Source organism: Hyla sarda, chromosome 4, assembly GCF_029499605.1.
Source record: "Hyla sarda isolate aHylSar1 chromosome 4, aHylSar1.hap1, whole genome shotgun sequence".
Taxonomy (NCBI): Eukaryota; Metazoa; Chordata; class Amphibia; order Anura; family Hylidae; genus Hyla; species Hyla sarda.
In genome coordinates this window covers 292,821,887-292,841,619 of record NC_079192.1, presented here as the reverse complement: position 1 = coordinate 292,841,619, position 19,733 = coordinate 292,821,887, and the positions used below count along the sequence as shown (strand labels likewise).

The 19,733-nt window shown below is 40.7% G+C and overlaps 1 protein-coding gene across 3 annotated transcripts in view; it reads left to right on the top strand.

Moving 5' to 3' along the window:
• Nucleotides 1-19,380, top strand: part of CHST11 (carbohydrate sulfotransferase 11) — a 213,938-nt gene extending 194,558 nt beyond the window's left edge. Inside the window, exon 3 of one of the 3 annotated variants that reach the window (XM_056574514.1) lies at nt 16,946-19,380. In XM_056574514.1, the coding sequence (XP_056430489.1) occupies nt 16,946-17,800 (855 nt within the window). In that variant the 3' untranslated portion in view covers nt 17,801-19,380. The remainder of the gene's footprint in view (nt 1-16,945) is intronic. The other 2 variants (XM_056574515.1, XM_056574513.1) reach the window with 2 other exon arrangements.
• Nucleotides 19,381-19,733: the final 353 nt, after the last annotated feature.

Genomic DNA, 19,733 nt, shown 5'->3' with positions numbered 1-19,733 from the left:
CAGACTGCTGGATATCTCCAGGTTTAACCCTCTCAGTTTCAGGCTCCATATTCCTGCTAAGTGTTATGTGTTTTGACTGTGTTCATACATTTACTAGAGTACCTTTTCCTTTATATGTGACATGGTGTAATCTAGTTTTATGCTCACAACCACTCTCCGTACTGTCCCCTTGCTGGAGACTCTTCTTCTGCGTCCCCCCATCTGTACAATCTTTCATGCTGCAGCCCAGGACAGAGCTCTATCTCAGACAGCATGTCATCCATGTATAAGTTGTCATTATACATGGTACTGTTATACATCACCAGTGCAATTATTCACTGTGTTTATGTCAACATTATATGTACACAACGTATACATCCCTTAGTATATACCATGTAAGCTGCTGTCAGTATTCTGTTATATGTCACTCCGGTTATGTCACTTATCATATATACGCCATATGTCTCTACTATACTGTTTTATGCTACCATTTGTATAACTTGTATACTTTATTATTACATACACGTACGGGTTATGTCACCATAGCATATACTGTGCGCCCACCTGCTAAGTCAGTGAATAGTTCATAGCATTATTGTCACATTTGTCTTATTTTTACCTCTGTTACATTAGGCTTTCATTAATGTATACAGGTCAGGTATTTCAAGCTGTTGTCATAGCATTACTCTCATGGTCCTCAGGTCGAGTATGTTAGGCTGTTTGTTATCATGGCATTGCTTTTACATTTGTTCATGTTGGAGGTCAGGTGTGATAGAATGTCATTATAGTCCTTGCTGTAGTTACCATAGGGTATTCCACACTTCTGTTTCCCAATATGCCTCAATAATCCTCGAGCCTCATATCGTTGTTATTCCTTTGTACATTACAAACATCTTGTTTGGGGCAGATTGCATAATCAATCCATGAGCCTCATGTCGTCATTTGTTTTTGTACTTTACATACGCTCTGGTTAGAGGCAGATTTCTTGACAATCCACGAGCCCCATGTTGTTTCCGTTCTGTGTTACATATGATTCTGTCCGAGGCAGATTGCACTGTCAGTCCACGTTCCTCATGTTGTTGTCTAAACAACAAAAACCCCAGGAGGCACCAGGGCATGTTGTTTTCATCTCCATCTTCCTCTTTCCATCTTTCTCTGTTTGTTACTATGCGTGTGATTGTGGTCTTACTTGTACACATCTTAATGTTAAGTTCTTTGTTGTGGATATAGCTTCTTGGCCTCTTGTTGTGTATGTTCGTGTCTTGTCACACGGGTACCTGTTGGTGGGAAATTTGCCCATTTCGGCCTTTGTAACCTGCTGGTTATACTATATTTTCTTTTGTGATAAATCTCAAGGCGCAGCAGTAATCATCTTCTTTAAGCCTGCAAGTATTAGGATACTGCCTTACTGGTACACGAAACCTCAGGTTAAGTATGTTATGTCCTTTTATGTATTGTCTATGCAGGTTTTTCCGTTGTTGTCACTTTCTGTATGGCATGGTTCAATAGGATTTACTTATATGTGTTGCACGGGACACTTTTCAAATTTTCATCATCTATTTCCCTCTTCTGGCACTACCTAAATACCTATTAACGTCTGTGTTTTGGCCACTTCTCAATCTAACTGACTCATTGTACCTTCCGTTTATATCTAGCACTTCCCCAACATTTCCTATCTCGGTCACCTGGGTTTTTCTTCAGTCACTCTCTGGGTATCCCCCTTCTTTATGATATCCTTCACAGCCATCCAGCCACACCCCAGGCCTAATTGTACATTTTTATTTAGTATTTCTCGAAATCTAACATGGAAAATCTTTTTATCTCAATTACTTTATCAAGAGATGGATGCCGTAGAGGTGTTTTTACATTTCTAATCTTGTTACAATTACATCAATACAATTTATAAAAGCAGCCATTCAGAAAGGTTGTTGCCAGAAATACAAGATTCATGATTGTTCAATAAGGTTTTTAGGTAGTGTAATACACTGCATTGCAGAAGTATTGAAGTGGTTCTGAATATAAAACCTGTATTTCTGGATGACTGCCATTTAAATCTAACTAGGGAATATGCACCAATGCTCTGTAGCCTGCCACTACACCACAACACTACAGATGAAGCCAAGTATTGTGTAGTTCAACGGTGCTCTTGATCTATTCCTAGGGAGTAATAGGTATTGCCTGCCAACCTTGTTAATAAAATCTGCTGTTTCCATTAACCTTACCACCTAGCTTACTGGGCTGCTAGTCAAGTTCATCTGCATTGCATTCAATGAGATGCTATAGTGTTTTAGTCCGACCCTCCAAAATTAATATGACTTTATATTAATATCTCATGATGAAGTTCTTATGGAATCCCATCTCTTAAGAATGCCCCATAGAGAAAGCACACATGCTATATTTTTTTTTGATTAAAACTAATTAAATAGCAATATTAAGGAAATCTTCAATACATGATCTGCTTGGGTTGAAGCTATAATAAATAAGTGTTCAAAGCATCTGTAATGTGATGTGAATTGATCATAATAAGCTGCCAAAATACATAATATCATCTATGTATATAAAACTTAATGTGTGTATGTATGTATGTGTGTATGTTCCAGCATCACTTCCAAACGGCTAAAGATATTAACATGAAACTTGGCACACATTTTACTTATATGTCAATAACAAACATAGGATAGATAATTTAACCCTTACCCACCCCTATTTGCGAGGGTCAGGGTTTTTGTTTAAAGTCCCATACAAGTCTATGAGAAATATATATTACTGCATAACTTCCAAACAGCTGGAGATATTTTGATATTACTCGGTCACATGTTACTTATATGTCCACTAAAAATATAGGATAGTTAATTTAACCCTAACCTAGCCCCATTCGCGAAGGTCGGGTTTTTGTTTAAAAGTTCAATGCAAATCTATGGGAAATGTATGTTCCAGCATAACTTCCGTACTGCTGGAGATATTTTGCTAATATATGGTTACATGTTACTTATATGTCAAATAAAAATATATAATAGTTAAATTAACCCAAACCTACCCCCTTATGTGAAGGATGGGGTTTTTGTTTCAAGTACCATACAAGTATATAGGACTTCTGATGCCTTTCTCCACAAGCTCCGCTCTGCATCTGCTGGTGAATGTGTCAGTCGGGCTGGCAAGCCACACCCTCCCTGCATTCCATGCCCCATCTTGCAAAGACACGCCCACCATTTAAGCCACACCCCTTTTATTTTCAGTTTACAATATCTTTATCACAACTCAGCCCCACCTGAGGACGGGATATGAGGATTAGAAATGAGGATTAGATATGAGGGCATGATATCTGGACAGGATATGGTGTTGGGATATGAGAATGTGATATAAGGACGGGATATGAGGTTGTGATATGGGGACAGGATATGGGGACAGGATATGTGGTTGTGATATGAAGTCGGGATATGGGGACGGGATATGAGGTCGGGATATGGGGATGGGATATGAGGTCAGGATATGAGGAGGGGACATGAGGATGGGACATGAGGATGGGACATGAGGACGGGATATGAGGATAGGCTATGAGGATGGGATATGAGGTCGAGATATGAGGACGAAAGCCTCCTCCTTTTGTTGCTTTTCCTCTCCCACATGGATTAGGTAGGAAAAAATGGATAACGCCGGGTACTCAGCCAGTTATATATACAGTGAAACTTCTTTAAAAAGACCACCTGCAATTGCATTGAAAAATGGTTATCTGTAAGGGTGGTCTTCCGAAATGAAATGTTTACTATGCAGAATGTATGAATGGCTGAAAATCTGTCACAGGAGATCTGTCACAGGTGTGGTCTTCTCATAGAGGTTTCACAGTATTAGTTAAATGCCGGTGAATACTACTGATTTCAAAAGAGATACTTGTAGAGATAAGAGATAAACATTGTAATTTCCATAGGGACAGCACTGCGGTGGACAAACGTTCCCTGCTCTCTCTCAGTGATGCGGGCGGGGATGAAGGAAGTGCGTTTACACACCCATGGTGCTCGGGACAACATACTAATAGTATATATTGGTTACAACCCAAGGTCCTGGCTATACAGGTTGCACAGGTAGCAGTCAAACAATGCCCTGATGCTTGGTTGAGACAAATATTATAGTACACAAATGGAACATGTAGATCCCTGCTACAGATTTTGGATTGAGCATTGGGGCCCAAGAGCTTCAAATATGTTTAGAGATGGTCTTATTTTTTTAGGCGGGTTTACAATAATTGAACTGTTGAACTACAGAATTATTTTGAAAATGCTTCAAATACAATAGACAGTTGAGGAAATTTCATATTTGATTTCATAAGGTGAATGCAGTTTCAGCCACTATTATTCATGGGAGGAAAGTAAGAAAAATATTGCAGAGTTTTTGATGGAAGTAATATAATGTGATAAACATTTAAAAAAAAAAACTTAGGTCTCATGCAACTTCGGAGTTCTAATATGGTACCCAAAGATCTTAGTGGGGTACTTTGGAATACTCTAATTCAAGGGAAGGGAATATGCTGGATTCCATGATGTGCCTAAAATGCTTTTAAATACAATAGTCCATGTTTCCATACATTTTATGCTTCATATGACCCACAAAATCTAAATTTAAAGCACTTTAATTTTCTTACACCTAGAAGATATCTTCTGGCTGGCACGTTTTCACTGTAGCTCTGGCTGACTTTCAAATTTAGCAGCACAGATTACTTGGGATAGATTTGACCTCTACAAGTCTTGATGCCAATACGTAGAAGATAGACAGCTTTCCTTGTGTCTGTTATATTTCTTTATGACATACCCTTTTAAAGTTAAAATGCTGATTTATGCCATTGCTCAAAGAATGAGCCAAAATGTAATTCATGACCACAGTAATGTCCTTTTTTTTTGACAGAATTTGTAAAATATACCATGGGCTTGGTGTCTTCTAGGATTATGGATTCCAGGGTATACCATAAATTAAATAAATGGGTTATATATATATATCCTAAACTGATATGAATATGAGCATTCATTTAGATAAACAAATTTTAATAAAGAAAAAACACAGATAAAAGCGTTCTCTGACAAATCTTATTTTCCCTTTAAAAAACAGCAATATGTTGTATTCCTGACAACAGTGCCGAGTTGTGGTGCCCATTCCCCTTGCAGAAATCTTTGCAGTTCAAGACCTCAGATGGTGTCCTGCGGTATCTGGTACCAAGATGTTAGCAGCAGATCCTCTGTGAGTTGCAAAGTGGTGCCTTCATGGGTTGGACATGTATTTCTAAGTCAACACCATGTTTCTTGCCATTTCTTGTTACATTGTGGCAGAGTGCATTATCATGCTGGCTTATGCCACTGCCATTAGAGAATGCTGCTGCCATGAACTTGGTCTGCAAGAATATTTAGGTAGGTGGCATATCTATATGAGTGACAGAACCCAACTTTTCCAGGAAAACATTAACCAGAGTATCAGGTTATCTCCCCCAGATAATTTTTCCCATAGTGTATCTTGGTTTCAACTGTTCCCCACAGTAAATCATATGCACTCAGCCATCCAATTGATGTTAAAGCAAAAATAATTCATTAGACCAGGCCACCTTTTACCTTGGCTAAATGGTCCAGGTCGGATACTCATATGCCCATTGTTTTTCTGATACAGACCTAAATTTCATACATAACCATACAAATTATAAGAGTTTAGTTACTTCAGCAAGCGGAACAGAGAGCTTAAGGGTAGGGTTACACGTAATGGATCCACAGAGTTTTTTTACGCTGAGGATCCGCCGATTGCCCGACCCATAGTACACTGCGCGTGCGTGCGGCAACTCACAGGCCCCTGTGTGGCTGCACAGAGCGACGGAGGTCAGGGGGTGGAGGGCGGAGCTTTTGGTCACAGCTGGAGGCACACTGTGGAATGTGACCCTACCCTAAATGAGATTTCTGCCGGAATGTTATATCATTTCATTGTGCCTGGGCTGCAAAAAAATAAAATAACCAACTGTAAATCACCTTCTGTTACTCCCTCGGTGCCCCGATATCAGTTTTCTGGGACCAGTCCTCTTCTGCATTTTGGAGCCCAATGCATCACACAGCCTGAGCTCCATCTTCTCCCTGCTGCCTAGGCCCGTTACATGACACTGTGCTCAGCGTATCACTGGCCCAGGCGGGACATCACTGCGGCTGGTGATAAGCTGATCACAGCGTGACACGTCGGGCTCCAAGATGCAGAAGAGGACTGGGCCCAAAAGACAGTAGACCAATATCGGCTCATCAGGGGAGCGACATAAGGTGAGTTACAGTTTGTTATTAAAAATTTTCCCTTTAAAAGCTTACCGCATACAGTTTTATTATTTAATCCAATGCATATACAGTCTGCAGTTCACTCATGTGGTGACTGGAGGGAGAATTAAAGAAAAAAAATCCGCTGGGAGTAGGGGGTGAAGTGCTAAAAAAATATCCTCTTTGTTCAGTTTTCTCCCTCACAAGGAGGTCCCAGGACCAGCAGTCCCAGATAGCAGTCTCAGGAAGAGTTACTGATTGGTGCCGGAGTGCATGAAGAACTGTAACATAGTCAGGAATGCAGCTTAGGGTCTTCACCAGGGACACATCCAGAATGCCATGAGCCAAAGGATGAAACTGGAAGATAAGGAGAGGACAGTTACTAGAATCTGGAGAAGGGTCATTGATCAAGGGATTTATCTTGATTATTAAAATTGGGGTCAATTCTTCTCCCTAAGATGAGTAAAATTGACTTGTACTTGTTTTGCACGTGTTTTTTTTGCCTTCTGCTGGATCAACACTGCTATTGATACGTTACTATATGTTACTATGAAAAAAGTTACTATGACAAAAGGTCATAACCAAAAGAACAACAACTGTTACCAGGCAATAGGATCCAAAGAAGAATACAGTACACCAGCCTAAAAAGGGTTCTAAGATCACAGTCAGGGGAGGAACATGATCACAGGAGAGATATAGTAAGCACAGACCTTAGAACCTGTAAATGATGGTGTTAAAGTAGTCACAGTAAATGCTTTGTACACTTTTGTAAACTTTTTTTTTTTTTTTGTATCTCTCCAATGCATCAAAAGTATAATATTGAGTTACTTTGCTACTTGAATTGCTTTGACAATCTCCTACCATTTTGTGTATACAGCTCCTATATAAACCTGGGTACCTCTATAGTTACAGACATGAAACAGACCTGATGTGCTAGCTAATTCTACAGTCCTGTCATTCATAGTTACAATCAACAATATCACATATGTGCATACAACGGGTACTATAGTGGTTCTGTGTAACCCAATTTGGTCCTTTTAGACATATGAGCAGAGGATAAACTGCAGAAAACCAAAGTGATCACTCCACACCTCCAGCCAGAGTGAAAACAAGTCACCTTTGACCCTTAACCTCTCAATTACATGTATATTACATGTTATTTATGGAACACACACCATGGGTATCTCATTATTATTAACCTCCCTTAGTTACTTCTATAGTAATTGTATAATAATTCCATACCAGGGGAAAATAAGGGCTACACCAATATCTAATCACCATAGGAGAAATCCAGTGCTGGAGAAATAATTAAAGGGTCCTTAGACCCTTTCAGTTGCCTGTGTCCATTTTTCTTGTCAGAAAACTTAACAAGTGTACAGAGATTACCTGGCCCTGCTGTGTTGGAACAGCTGGAAGAAAAGGCCCGAGGCTTATTATGGAGATTTACCTGTGGGTAGCAAATTTTGGCACCTAATAGCTCTGAGGCTGGAGGTTGATGGATGTCAATTAGATTCCGAGAGAGGTTCCAAAAAGTTCTACCACCTATGGAGACTAAACACGTAACAATGTGACCCCATTGCCCTGCAGTTATGTATTTCCAGCACAGCACTGTAATGGCAAAGAAACCACCCTGACCCATTTCTCTTTAATTTTCTTTTTTTTTATATAGCACAAATATTAGTTACGGGAAAGTTCTATTTTTTCAGTCTACAGAACAAGACTGATACTATCTTTTTAAGGCATCATTCAAACTTCTATGTTTTTGCCTTCGTATTCTGTTTGTAAAGAGTATGTGAAAAATACAGAATCTATATTATTCTATGGAGTTTTGTGACCTCTGCAGCACATTCTTCATTCTGTTTTGCGTTTCCACAAGAAAATACAAAATATAATACGACATCTATAAAGAGCCATAGCTAAGGCTGTGACATTACTACAGATGTCCTATTGCAACCAAGGAGGAGGAGGAGGAATGTGGCTGTGACACACATTTCTTCATACACAGGAAGGATCTCTTGGTGTTGATTGCAATATAAGGCAGAATAAAAGCAAAGAAAAGGAGGATATTAATAGTAACATAGATTGGGAAAATAGAAAAAAATCCATTCAGTTTAACTCATTTGTCAGCAAAAAAACAACACGAAACATGAGACAGAATTGGAGCACCACATTTTATTTGTGCCAGTTTGTGGAACTGACATTATCATTATACTCTAGAATCCTTTAATATAAAGATAATGGTCTGTCGATAACACTACTTAATTCCCTTAGAATACAGAGGTGTAGGCCCTCTGGGCCTGGTAATTTAGATATTTTAATTCTGTACTGTACTTCTTCCTGAGAGGCATTTAGGGAGAAATTGTTGGGCGTTTGAACAGTTTTGTGTGTATTTTCTGTGGTTATATTAAGTAATAGTTACAAAATATTATCAGAAAATGACAGAAATGTAAAGTGTTATTCCATTCCTCATCGGGGAGGAACTACATCTGCAGTGTTTGCATTAAAGGTCATCTTATAGGATCTGAAATATTGCTTATTTCAAATCCTATGACATGTACCATATTTTTTGCCCTATAGGACGCACAGGCGTATAAGACGCACCCTATTTTTAGGTGCAAAATCTAAAAATTTTTAAGATTTTGAACATAATAGTGGTCTTCAACCTGCAGACCTCCAGATGTTGCAAAACTATAACTCCCAGCATGCCCGGACAGCCGTTGGCTGTCCGGGCATGCTGGGAGTTGTAGTTATGCAACATCTGGAGGTCCGCAGATTGAAGACCACTGCATAGGAGGTAATACTCACGTGTCCCTGCCGCTCCAGACTTGTCACCGCTGCCCTGGATGTCGCTCCATCGCTGTCGCCGTGTCCCCGTCGCTCTGGAACGTCTCTGCTGCCGGCCGGGTATCCTCGCTCTCCGTCGCCATCATCACGTCCTTACGCACACCGACGCACGTACGCGACAACGTGATGACAAGGAAGGAGAGCACCAGCCATACAGGGGAGCCCTGAACGGAGAAGACACTGAAGAGGCAGGTAAGGTCCCTCCCGGTGTCCTGTAAGCACTAACCCGGCTATTCAGTCGGGCTTTTCGGGACTTCACCGCAGCGGTCGGGTTAGTGTCACTTTCCCTTCAGACGCAGCGGTCAGCTTTGATCGCCGCGTCTGAAGGGTTAATACAGGGCATCACCGCGATTGGTGATGTCCTGTATTAGCCGCGGGTCCCGGCCGTTGATGGCCGCAGGGACCACCGCGATAGGGGTGTATTCGCCATATAAGACGCACCGACTTTTTCCCCCCAGCTTCGGGTAGGAAAAAGTGCGTCTTATATGACGAAAAATACGGTAGTTGATGGCAAATCCAGCCCAGGTCAATGTCCATTATAAAATCTTTCCACCAAGAAGGACTTATAACAGTAGTAATAAAAGAGGCAGAACAAAAAATCATCAAAGCCTCAGACTTCCATGGGTTACTATTCGCAGTGGTCGAAATATGTCATAGCTTATTTTTAATTAGAAAGTCAGGCAGATTTTAACATTATTTCACTTTTCTTCTAAGACAAATTACATTTAGGTGTTACCTGTAATAACCAACTGACTTAACATGTCAAATGTCTTTAGTTCTAAACATCATGTACCCAATGTTACTCAGTGTAGTCATTCACATTGCTGTCATTTTCAAAATAATTTTCCTATAATTTCTATTCTTTGTACTGACAATATTCGCATCATATGTTACCTCATCACCTGACACTATTTTGCTTGTCCCTAAAGTTTTGTATCTGCCATGCCAACAAGCATGTTGCCTTGTACTGCTACTCCTACTTAGGCTTTATTCACATTTGCACTATCCCATTGGATATCCTTTGCTCAGAATGGATATCAGAACAGATCATGGGCTGTCACGATTTGTTCAGCTCTGTAGGCTGTCAAGAATAGGAGCCGTGTTTATGTGTATGTGTGTGTGTGTGTATATATATATACAGTGGTCCCTCAACATACGATGGTAATCCGTTCCAAATGGACCATCGTTTGTTGAAACCATCGCATTGAGGGATCCGTGCAATGTAAAGTATAGGACAGTGGTCTACAACCTGCGGACCTCCAGATGTTGCAAAACTACAACACCCAGCATGCACGGACAGCCAACGGCTGTACGGGAATGCTGGGAGTTGTCGTTTTGCAACATCTGGAGGTCCACAGGTTGAAGACCACTGGTATTGGAGGTTATACTCACGTGTCCCCGCCGCTCCGGACCATCACCGCTCATCACCGCTGCCCTGGATGTCGCCTTCCATCGCTGTCGCCGCGTCCCTGGGATGTCCCCGACGCTCCGGCAAGGCCTCTGCTTCCCCGGCATCCTCGCTCTCCGTCGCCGCCATCACGTCGCTGCTCACGTCGCTCCTATTGGATGGCGGGACGGCGTGCGCAGTGACGTGATGACGACGATGGAGAGCGCCAACGATGCAGGGGATCCCGAAGAGGATGCGCCGGAGCCCCAAGGACAGGTAAGTGATCGTCAGTGGACCACACGGGGCACCGTAAACGGCTATCCGGTGGCAGCTGAAGGAGTCAGCGCTGCTGGATAGCTGTTTATGCGATGGCCCCGACATACAAAAGTATTGTATGTTGATGCTGCCTTCAACATGCGATGGCCTCTGAGAGGCCATCGTATGTTGAAATGATCATATGTTGGGGCCATCGTAGGTCAGGGGGTCTGTGTATATGTATATATACACACACGTGTTTAATTTAACATGAACATTATGTTAGGATTCCATTTACAGTAAGGCAAGATGCTTAAAGGACATCGGCAGCGTGATTAACACTTATCCCCTATCCACAGGATAGGGGATAAGTGTTTGATCGCGGGGGGTCCGACCACTGGGACCCCCAGTGATCTCCTATATGGGGCCGCGGCTGTCCCATGCAGGGGGCGTGCCGGCCGCAGCATGATGTTGCAGCCGGCACGCCTCCTCCATGCATCTCTATGGGAGAGGCGAGGAGGCAGCGTTCGTGCCTCCCCGCCTCCCCCATAGAACTGTATGGGGCGGGGAGGAGACGGGGCATCACTGTCGACCTCTAGGTCGATGCTACGCGCCTTAGCGCTCACCATGAGCGCTAATGGCGGCACCCCGTTAGGGAGATCGCGGGGGGTCCCAGCGGTCGAACCCCCCGCAATCAAACACTTATCCCCTATCCTGTGGATAGGGGATAAGTGTCATACCGCTGCAGTTGTCCTTTAATGAAGACATTTTACATCTAAACTTATCACAAAACAGGATCATCTTCCGTTCGTGCCTAAGCGGCTTAGAGGCTCGCCTTATTTTCTACCCAGGACACGTATACATTATTACAGCTGAGAAAAACAGTATTGTTGTGATCTGTAAATGACCCTGCCTGACTATAGCAGAAGATTACTATAGCAAATTGCAGCTGCAACTTACTGCTTAACAATTCTGAAACAATTTTCGGTTTATTTATAACACTTACAGCAGTCTTGCCTTAGCTGGATGTCCTACTTGTGTGTAAAACTGAAAACTGCAGCTGAACTACATATCCGGTATTGTGTGCTTCAGCAGGGGAGATAAGTAAATTGGTAGTGTTTTGGAAAATTGTTTCCTTCCAGAACACTATTTAATAGCATAAAATGTCAGCTATAGATTTATAAAAGTTAGAAATGTTTACATCTTAGTGCTGTCTCTCCTTTATATTTTCCAGTAACATGCCCTGACTGGTTAAAGGTCCTTTGAATACACTTTGCAGTATTTCTTTTTTTGCTTTTTTTATTTGCAAATGTCCATGATTCAACTTAACAAAATTCCAGTGAAAGTAGAGTTTTCTTGCCAGGGTGGCTTAGTAAATTAACTGTCAGCTAGTAAAACAGGAATTATTTTAGTGAATATCATCATAGTATATCAAGTGCAATACTTGTAAGCTTTCCCAGATAACTCTTAAAATGTCATTTCAACAATCTCTGCATAAATCAATAGTTCAAGCGAATGTAAGAAACTTTGTAATATATCTTATCAGAGAGAAAAAAATAGCTCTACTGTTATCAGGCTTCTAATCTTTCATTAACTCTGAAAAAACAGCAAACTATTATCCTGTGTTTACAAGATGGTCAATAAAAGTCTATGGAGAGAAAAGGGTAAGGGTGTGAGATGAGGGAGTGATTTCAATGAGCAGAAGCAGACAGACACATAGAGACTGCAGAGAGGCAACTGTAAGTAATAGATCTTACCACAGTTACCGCTCAGTACTGCTCTATAATGTCTTTCCATGCTGCTGCTTCTTCTTACTAAATGGAGTATAGAAAAGAAAAGCAAGATCCCTTCTGTGTGCGCAGTGTATTGCAGACATCATAGCGGCTAGGGACCACCCGCTAGCTTAGGGAAAATTGGAAATTACAGATAAAGCCTGCAGAGCAGAAATGTTGTGAACAATGCCTGAGTGTCCAGAAATAGTGCTGCTTTTCATGCACCCAGGGCAGCTTATCTGAAGTTACCTGAAATGACAGGTACACTTTTACTGTAAATAACCCTTTCTATATAGATTTTTGTATTGCCTTGCCTAATGGATGTCTTTTCAAATAATATTTAAATAGGCACTGTCAGATCCAAAACCTTTTTATATGTTATTATTAATGAAAATGAAAGACCTTTTGTAATATGGTTGTTTACCCTTTTTGTTATATTTAATAAAGAAAAAGTCTCCTGAAAATCCAACCACTAGGGGTCCCCATACCTACTGGGACACTAACCAGTCCTTCAGCAGCATAAGGTTGTCCATGGATCATGGACAAAATATGACTCATGGACAGGGCTGCATGAGCAGACACACAAATCACCTCCCACCACCACAAGGGAGGGAGACGCCCCCTTTCCCTGAGAGACTTTATAATACTGTGAGCTAATGAAAAGAGGTATTTTTTTTATAATAAATATAGATGATAGAGGCATAAACATTAGATGTACATGGCCAGGATTAGGTTACTGAGTAACATATTATTTATTTATTTTTTGCGGGATCTGACAGGTACGCTTTTAAGAACTATATATTCTTTGTTATAGTTGGAATGAAATCCATAAATCTGTGGTGATGGTCAGCATCATAGAAACAGCTGAGCTTTCTGTATTATGTTGTTTCTGTAACTCCCAAAGTAGTGAATAGGTGTGGAAATAGCGTAACTTTTTCTGTAACCCCTATTACCTACTATGAGCGTTACAAAAACTGAATAGCACAATAAGCTCAGACGTTTGCTTAACTTTCATTAAAGGGGTACTGTGCCTCTAGACATCTTATCCCCTATTCAAAGGATAGGGGATAAGATGTCTGATCGCAGAGGTCCCGCCACTGGCCACCCCCGCGATCTCCCTGCTGCATTAGAGCACCGGAGGCTCATGACATCATGGCCATGCCCACTTGTGACATCATAGCCATGCCCCCTCAATGCAAGTCTATGGGAGGGGGTGTGACAGACGTCACGCCCCCTACCATAGACTTGCATTTAGGGGGCGTGGCTGAGACATCACGAGTGGGATGTGAATGTGGCGTCACGAGCCTCTGCCCCACATAGACAGTCATCCGGCACAGAGTGAAGTTCGCTCCATGCACCGGATGTCTGGGGTGCCGCAGGGGATCTCCGCGATCAGACATCTTATTTCCTATTCTTTACATAGAGAATAAGATGTCTAAGGGTGGAGTACCCCTTTAAGCCTTCCTTAACAAAATCTATCACTCTCCTTGTGTGTGTACGTCTAGACTATTGCAGGTGTTGATATCTTTAGTCACTGTTGTATGATCTTGTATTTTTCTCCACTGTGGCTTTTGAATAATATAAAGTGCTGAGTGCATGAGTCATGTTTATGAAGTCAGTTCAGTAATTTCGCGGAACAATCTCTAAGTATCCTACTAGCCCTGCAGGGTAAATAACTTAAAAAAAATAAAATAAACGTCTAAAATGTCTGACAGTCTGCAGTTTTTTGTTATGAGTATACACACGCGCATATCTGTGTGTTTATATTGATATAAATTAATGTCAGGCATACAGTAAATTTTCTTTATTCCGGCATCTAATAATCCAGCCCTTGTTTTTAGCACAGAACTGTAAAGTAATAGAAGAATGTAAGAAAAAACTGATATAGTATAACTATATAATAGAACTATAACTTGGGATAATAGTAATATGATGCTCTTCAGCTTGTATTTCAGAGGTATGTTCACAAAGCATATTTTAAAGGTTAAAAAATATAATAACTATTTCAAAAGAAATGTTTCAGAAATCCTTTCTAGTGTATTTTCGACACTTCATAATTTTCTATGTGTATTTAATGTATATTTTGGTACATATTTTTGTGTCTTTTTTAGTAAGATTTTTTAGTATACATACTGGCTAGAGATGAGCGAACTTACAGTAAATTCGATTCGTCACAAACTTCTCGGCTCGGCAGTTGATGACTTATCCTGCGTAAATTAGTTCAGCTTTCAGGTGCTCCGGTGGGCTGGAAAAGGTGGATACATTCCTAGGAAAGAGTCTCCTAGGACTGTATCCCCCTTTTCCAGCCCACGGGAGCACCTGAAAGCTGAACTCATTTATGCAGGAAAAGTCATCAACTGCCGAGCCGAGAAGTTCGTGACGAATCAAATTTACTGTAAGTTCGCTCATCTCTAATAATAATCCATTAAAAAATACATATCAAAGAAGTGACACATCACCTTTTTATGTGACACAGATTTTGAAAACGATGGCATAAAAATGTGAACTATCATTCATAAATCAATAGGATGCAGTTTCTGGGCAGATTTCATGTGTATGATTCAGTGCCATAATATGCATTAAAAATATAGAATCGTATCGGTATAGCTCTAATTTACAGATTTCACCCTTATCCTTTCTGAGATTATTTAATATTTTGTAAAAAAAAAAAATATATATATATATATATATATATATATATATATATATATTATATTAAATGTTAAAGCTATGCGTTTAAGCCTTTTTCTATCTTACGGTTTTATTGACATAAAGAGATACAACCTTGTATGTCTTTTTCACAAGGGGAATCTGTAATTCTGGATTATAGGCAGGATGCATTACATTTATAGCAATAAGATTGTCACAAGATTACCACAGAGTAGCTTCACCATTGTTCTGCAGAAGCCATGAAGAATTAGGTGTTCAGCAAGTGGCGTATCATTTACATGAGCTGAAGTAAAATAACCCGTCATCTAGTGAGCAGGAGAATACCCTGCAGCCAGGACTAAGCGTAAGGCCTCATAGAAGTCAAGAATCAACTTGCTGCTCTGTGTAGCATTCTGCTTCTTGTAACCTGTCAGCTAAGGACCTAGATAGATCTATATGTATAGTGTATAAGATAGGATCTACATCCATGAAAAAGAATTGATCCACACATACTAACATGGGCCTGTGAGTGACCAAGGCTATACAACTCATTACAGTTCATTGCTGTACTGTATGTCCTTTATGATAAATTTGGCATTCTAGGATTTTCTGTGCAAATCTTTTTCTACACATATGGTTTAATCTATATTTGGAAAATGATATTTAGAAACACTTTAACAGAATTTTCTTTCAAGGGCTTTTAAAGGAAAACTGACACCTGTTCACCCACACTAAACCCGATACACCGGGTTATAGTGTGGGTGAACAGGAGACCGGTGCAGGGTTTCTGACCTATAAACGTACCTGAAGTCCGGCTTCTTCCAGCACTGAATGTGCAATTCAGTGCTGGAAGAAGCCGGACTTCAGGTACGTTTATAGAGGAGGTCCCACCGGCTGGACTTGAATATTCATGGTCGCTTGTCACATGAGCGCTTATGCCTACTGAACGCTCACGTGACCAGCGCCTTTGAATATTCAGATCCAGCCGGTGGGACCTCCTACAGCGTGCAATTGAGCGCTGGAAGAAGCCAGACGTCATAGGGATCATATGCCGGACTTTAGATACGTATTTCATGTAAAAGGCAGTGTTTCTGACATAAAAAGTGTTGTCTTTCAGTTGCATTGTAATGAAAAGAGGATCATAATGCAGAGGACTAGCTATGGGGAGAATGAATTAGCATGTGGTCAGTAGGTGGATATGCACTTTTCTATACATTTTGAACACCAGGTAGCACCATGCTATATAGGAAAATGTCTAAATGGCTCTCTGTTTTTTATTTTTTATATATATATAAACTTAAAAAGAGTTTATACAGTATATATAAAGTTTAAATAAAGAATGTTTTATTATTTGTTTAAAAAAATGTAATGCTCTGTCATGATAGCCCCCTTAAAGCCATAGGCCTGGTGAAGCAGTGCATGCTACATGGAATGTCACTTTTGTCTTCTTTGTATCTTTGTGTCATTGACTACCTACTACCCATCCTGCCCTTGGTATTATTCAGTGTTAGGCTGGGTTCAGACAGTGTTAATTTTCAGTGCATATTTAAGTTTACATGTTCTGATTTTCTTCGAAAATGTGGGCGCATTTTATTTTGTGTACGAATTTACACTGATTGCAGTTGTATTTTATGGGATAATCGGCAGATATTTTAAAATACATATCGAATTTTACACTGTGCGAACCCAGCCTTATGCTTAAAAGTGTTTTTTTTTTTATTAATCCAATGTTCCAGTAACACTGTGACACTTTGTGATTTCTAACAAAGACTATATTTTCTATTCTTTTACAGGTGGACCTTTCCAATAATGCCCTTTTGCACCAAATTAGAAGAGATCAGGTTACAGACATTTGTCGAGCAAACAATGTATCCAGCAGAAAACGTCGTATGTTGACTCCTAATGACTTGAAACATTTGGTGGTAGATGAATACCATGAAATGATCTATTGCTATGTTCCAAAAGTGGCATGCACCAATTGGAAAAGAGTGATGATGGTCCTTACAGGTAGAGGTAAATATAGCGATCCAATGGAAATTCCAGCCAATGTAGCCCATGTGTCGTCCAATCTGAAGACCCTAAACCAGTACAGTATTTCAGAGATTAACCATCGCTTGAAAAATTTCATGAAGTTCTTGTTTGTCCGTGAACCATTTGAGAGGCTGGTTTCAGCTTACAGAAACAAATTTACCCAGAAATACAATACATCGTTCCATAAGCGTTACGGAACCAAAATAGTAAGGCGGCAACGTAAAAATGCCACCCAGGAAGCACTGCATAATGGCAACGATGTAAAATTTGAAGAGTTTGTCGCTTATCTTATTGACCCACATACCCAAAAAGAAGAACCATTTAATGAGCACTGGCAAACTGTCTTTTCTCTCTGCCACCCTTGTCATATTCATTATGATCTCATAGGGAAATATGAAACCTTGGAGGAGGACTCAAATTATGTCTTGCAGCTGGCGGGAGTGGGCAACTACTTAAAGTTTCCCACTTTTGCCAAGTCTACTAGAACTACTGATGAAATGACAGCCGAATTTTTCCAGAACATCAGCTCCGAGCACCAAACACAACTGTACGAAGTATACAAACTTGACTACTTAATGTTCAACTACTCCACTCCAGCCTATCTGAAGCTAGAATGATTGGAAATCTGTTTGTTACTGTGCGATAAGGGACAATTTGTAAATTAACGGAAGGCAAAAGTGGGGTTAGGGAGGAGGGGGGGGCGTTCGATTTGTGCTGCAAGCAGTACAAGCATAATAACTTAATCTCTTCTTAGGAAAGACTACAAACTGTTTAGGGTAAGAGGAATCTAAGCTAGTCTGAAGACACGCAAGCTACTATGCTGTTCTCAAGTTCCATGACGCCTTCATTCTGTATGTAAATTGTCTATAAATTATTTATAGTTATTTAAACAATGTCTCTTGGTCTGATTAAGTCTACTGTGTGTCTTTATATATAGATAAATCTTTATGTTTCTAGAATATCTATATATAGAGATATTTCTGTGTGTATATATACATACATATGTATATATGTACATATTCAAAGAGCCAAATATTTAGGAACTCTCCTTGTTGAAATCCTTGCCACCCTGGTTAGTAAATAAATAAATTACCAGTGTCACCTGAATGATGTGACCTTTTTTTTTTTTTTTTAACAAGCTAAAACCCATTAGGTTTTCTACTCGAGATTATATAGAGATATCTTTTATTTTGAATAAACAAAAGGGTATTGCATTAGTTCAGACATACTGTGAATAATAGTATACAATATCAGTTCAGTATTTGTGTATTAGGTACAAGTGTTTCCTCTTTCTTTTGTTACTCTACTATAGACCCTTATGCCTTGGCCTATTTGGTACATGTAGTCTATATCAATTCCCATAAAGGAATAGGGTATTAAAAAAAGTTATCCACTATACGCAGGATAGGGAAAAGTGTCAGATCTTGTGGGGTCTGACCAATGGGACCCCTCACAATCTCCTGCTTGGTGCCCCAGCTCTCCGCATTAATGAAGTGTGTCGACAACGGCAAGAAGCGGTGGCCGACATGCCCTCCCCCATGCATCTCTATGGGAGAGACGGAGATACAGAGGTCGAATCCCCTGCGATCTGACACTCATCCCCTATCCTTTCTTGAACAGGATTACTCCTTTAACTATGGAGATTGCATAAATCTGAATAAACTGTGTTTTCACTATACTATATAGTACTGTAACCTCACCCACAAAACACATTAGCAGTCTGTTCAGATCTATACATCAGCTTTTGGTTGTATGTGGTTCAGATATTATGCAAAATGTGACCATTTTAAGTGCAATTTGTTTTTTAGGTGCTGCAGACAACTTTATAACTTCATCCATGTGGGTGCTGCTCAGTAATGTACTCTCATTCACCTGGAATACCTTTAGGCTGAACCCCCTGGGGGGCATAAGGGATAATGAAATAACTGAGGAACCTGGGTACCTTGAATCACGTCTATGTCGAAAATACAATTGTGCACCATATTAAATGTCTTCATTTTTCATGTAAAGTGATCTAGATTTTTTTTTTTTACCTATACTGGAGCGTTTTCTGTTCTGTAAGATATAGTACCTAGTGCAACAATTTCCCATATAATTCTGGATACTTCTTTAGGGTATGTTAACACATACTTAAAGGGGTACTACGCCCCTAGACATGTTATCCCCTATCCAAAGGATAGGGGATAAGATGTTAGATCGCCGTGGTCCCGCTGCTGGGGAGCCCCGGGGATTGCCGCTGCAGCAATCCCGCCATCAATACTGCACAGAGCGAGTTCGCTCTGTGCGTAATGACGGGCGATACAGGGGCCAGAGCAGCGTGACGTCATGGCTCCGCCCCTCATGACATCATGTCCCGTCCCCTTAATGCAAGTCTATGGCAGGGGGCGTGACGACCGCAACGCCCCCTCCCATAGACTTGTATTGACGGGGGCGGGCCGTGACGTCACGAGGGGCAGAGCCATGACGTAACAATGCTCCGGCCCCTGTATTGCCCGTCATTACGTCCAGAGCGATCTCGCTCTGCGCAGCAATGATAGCGGGGTGCTGCAG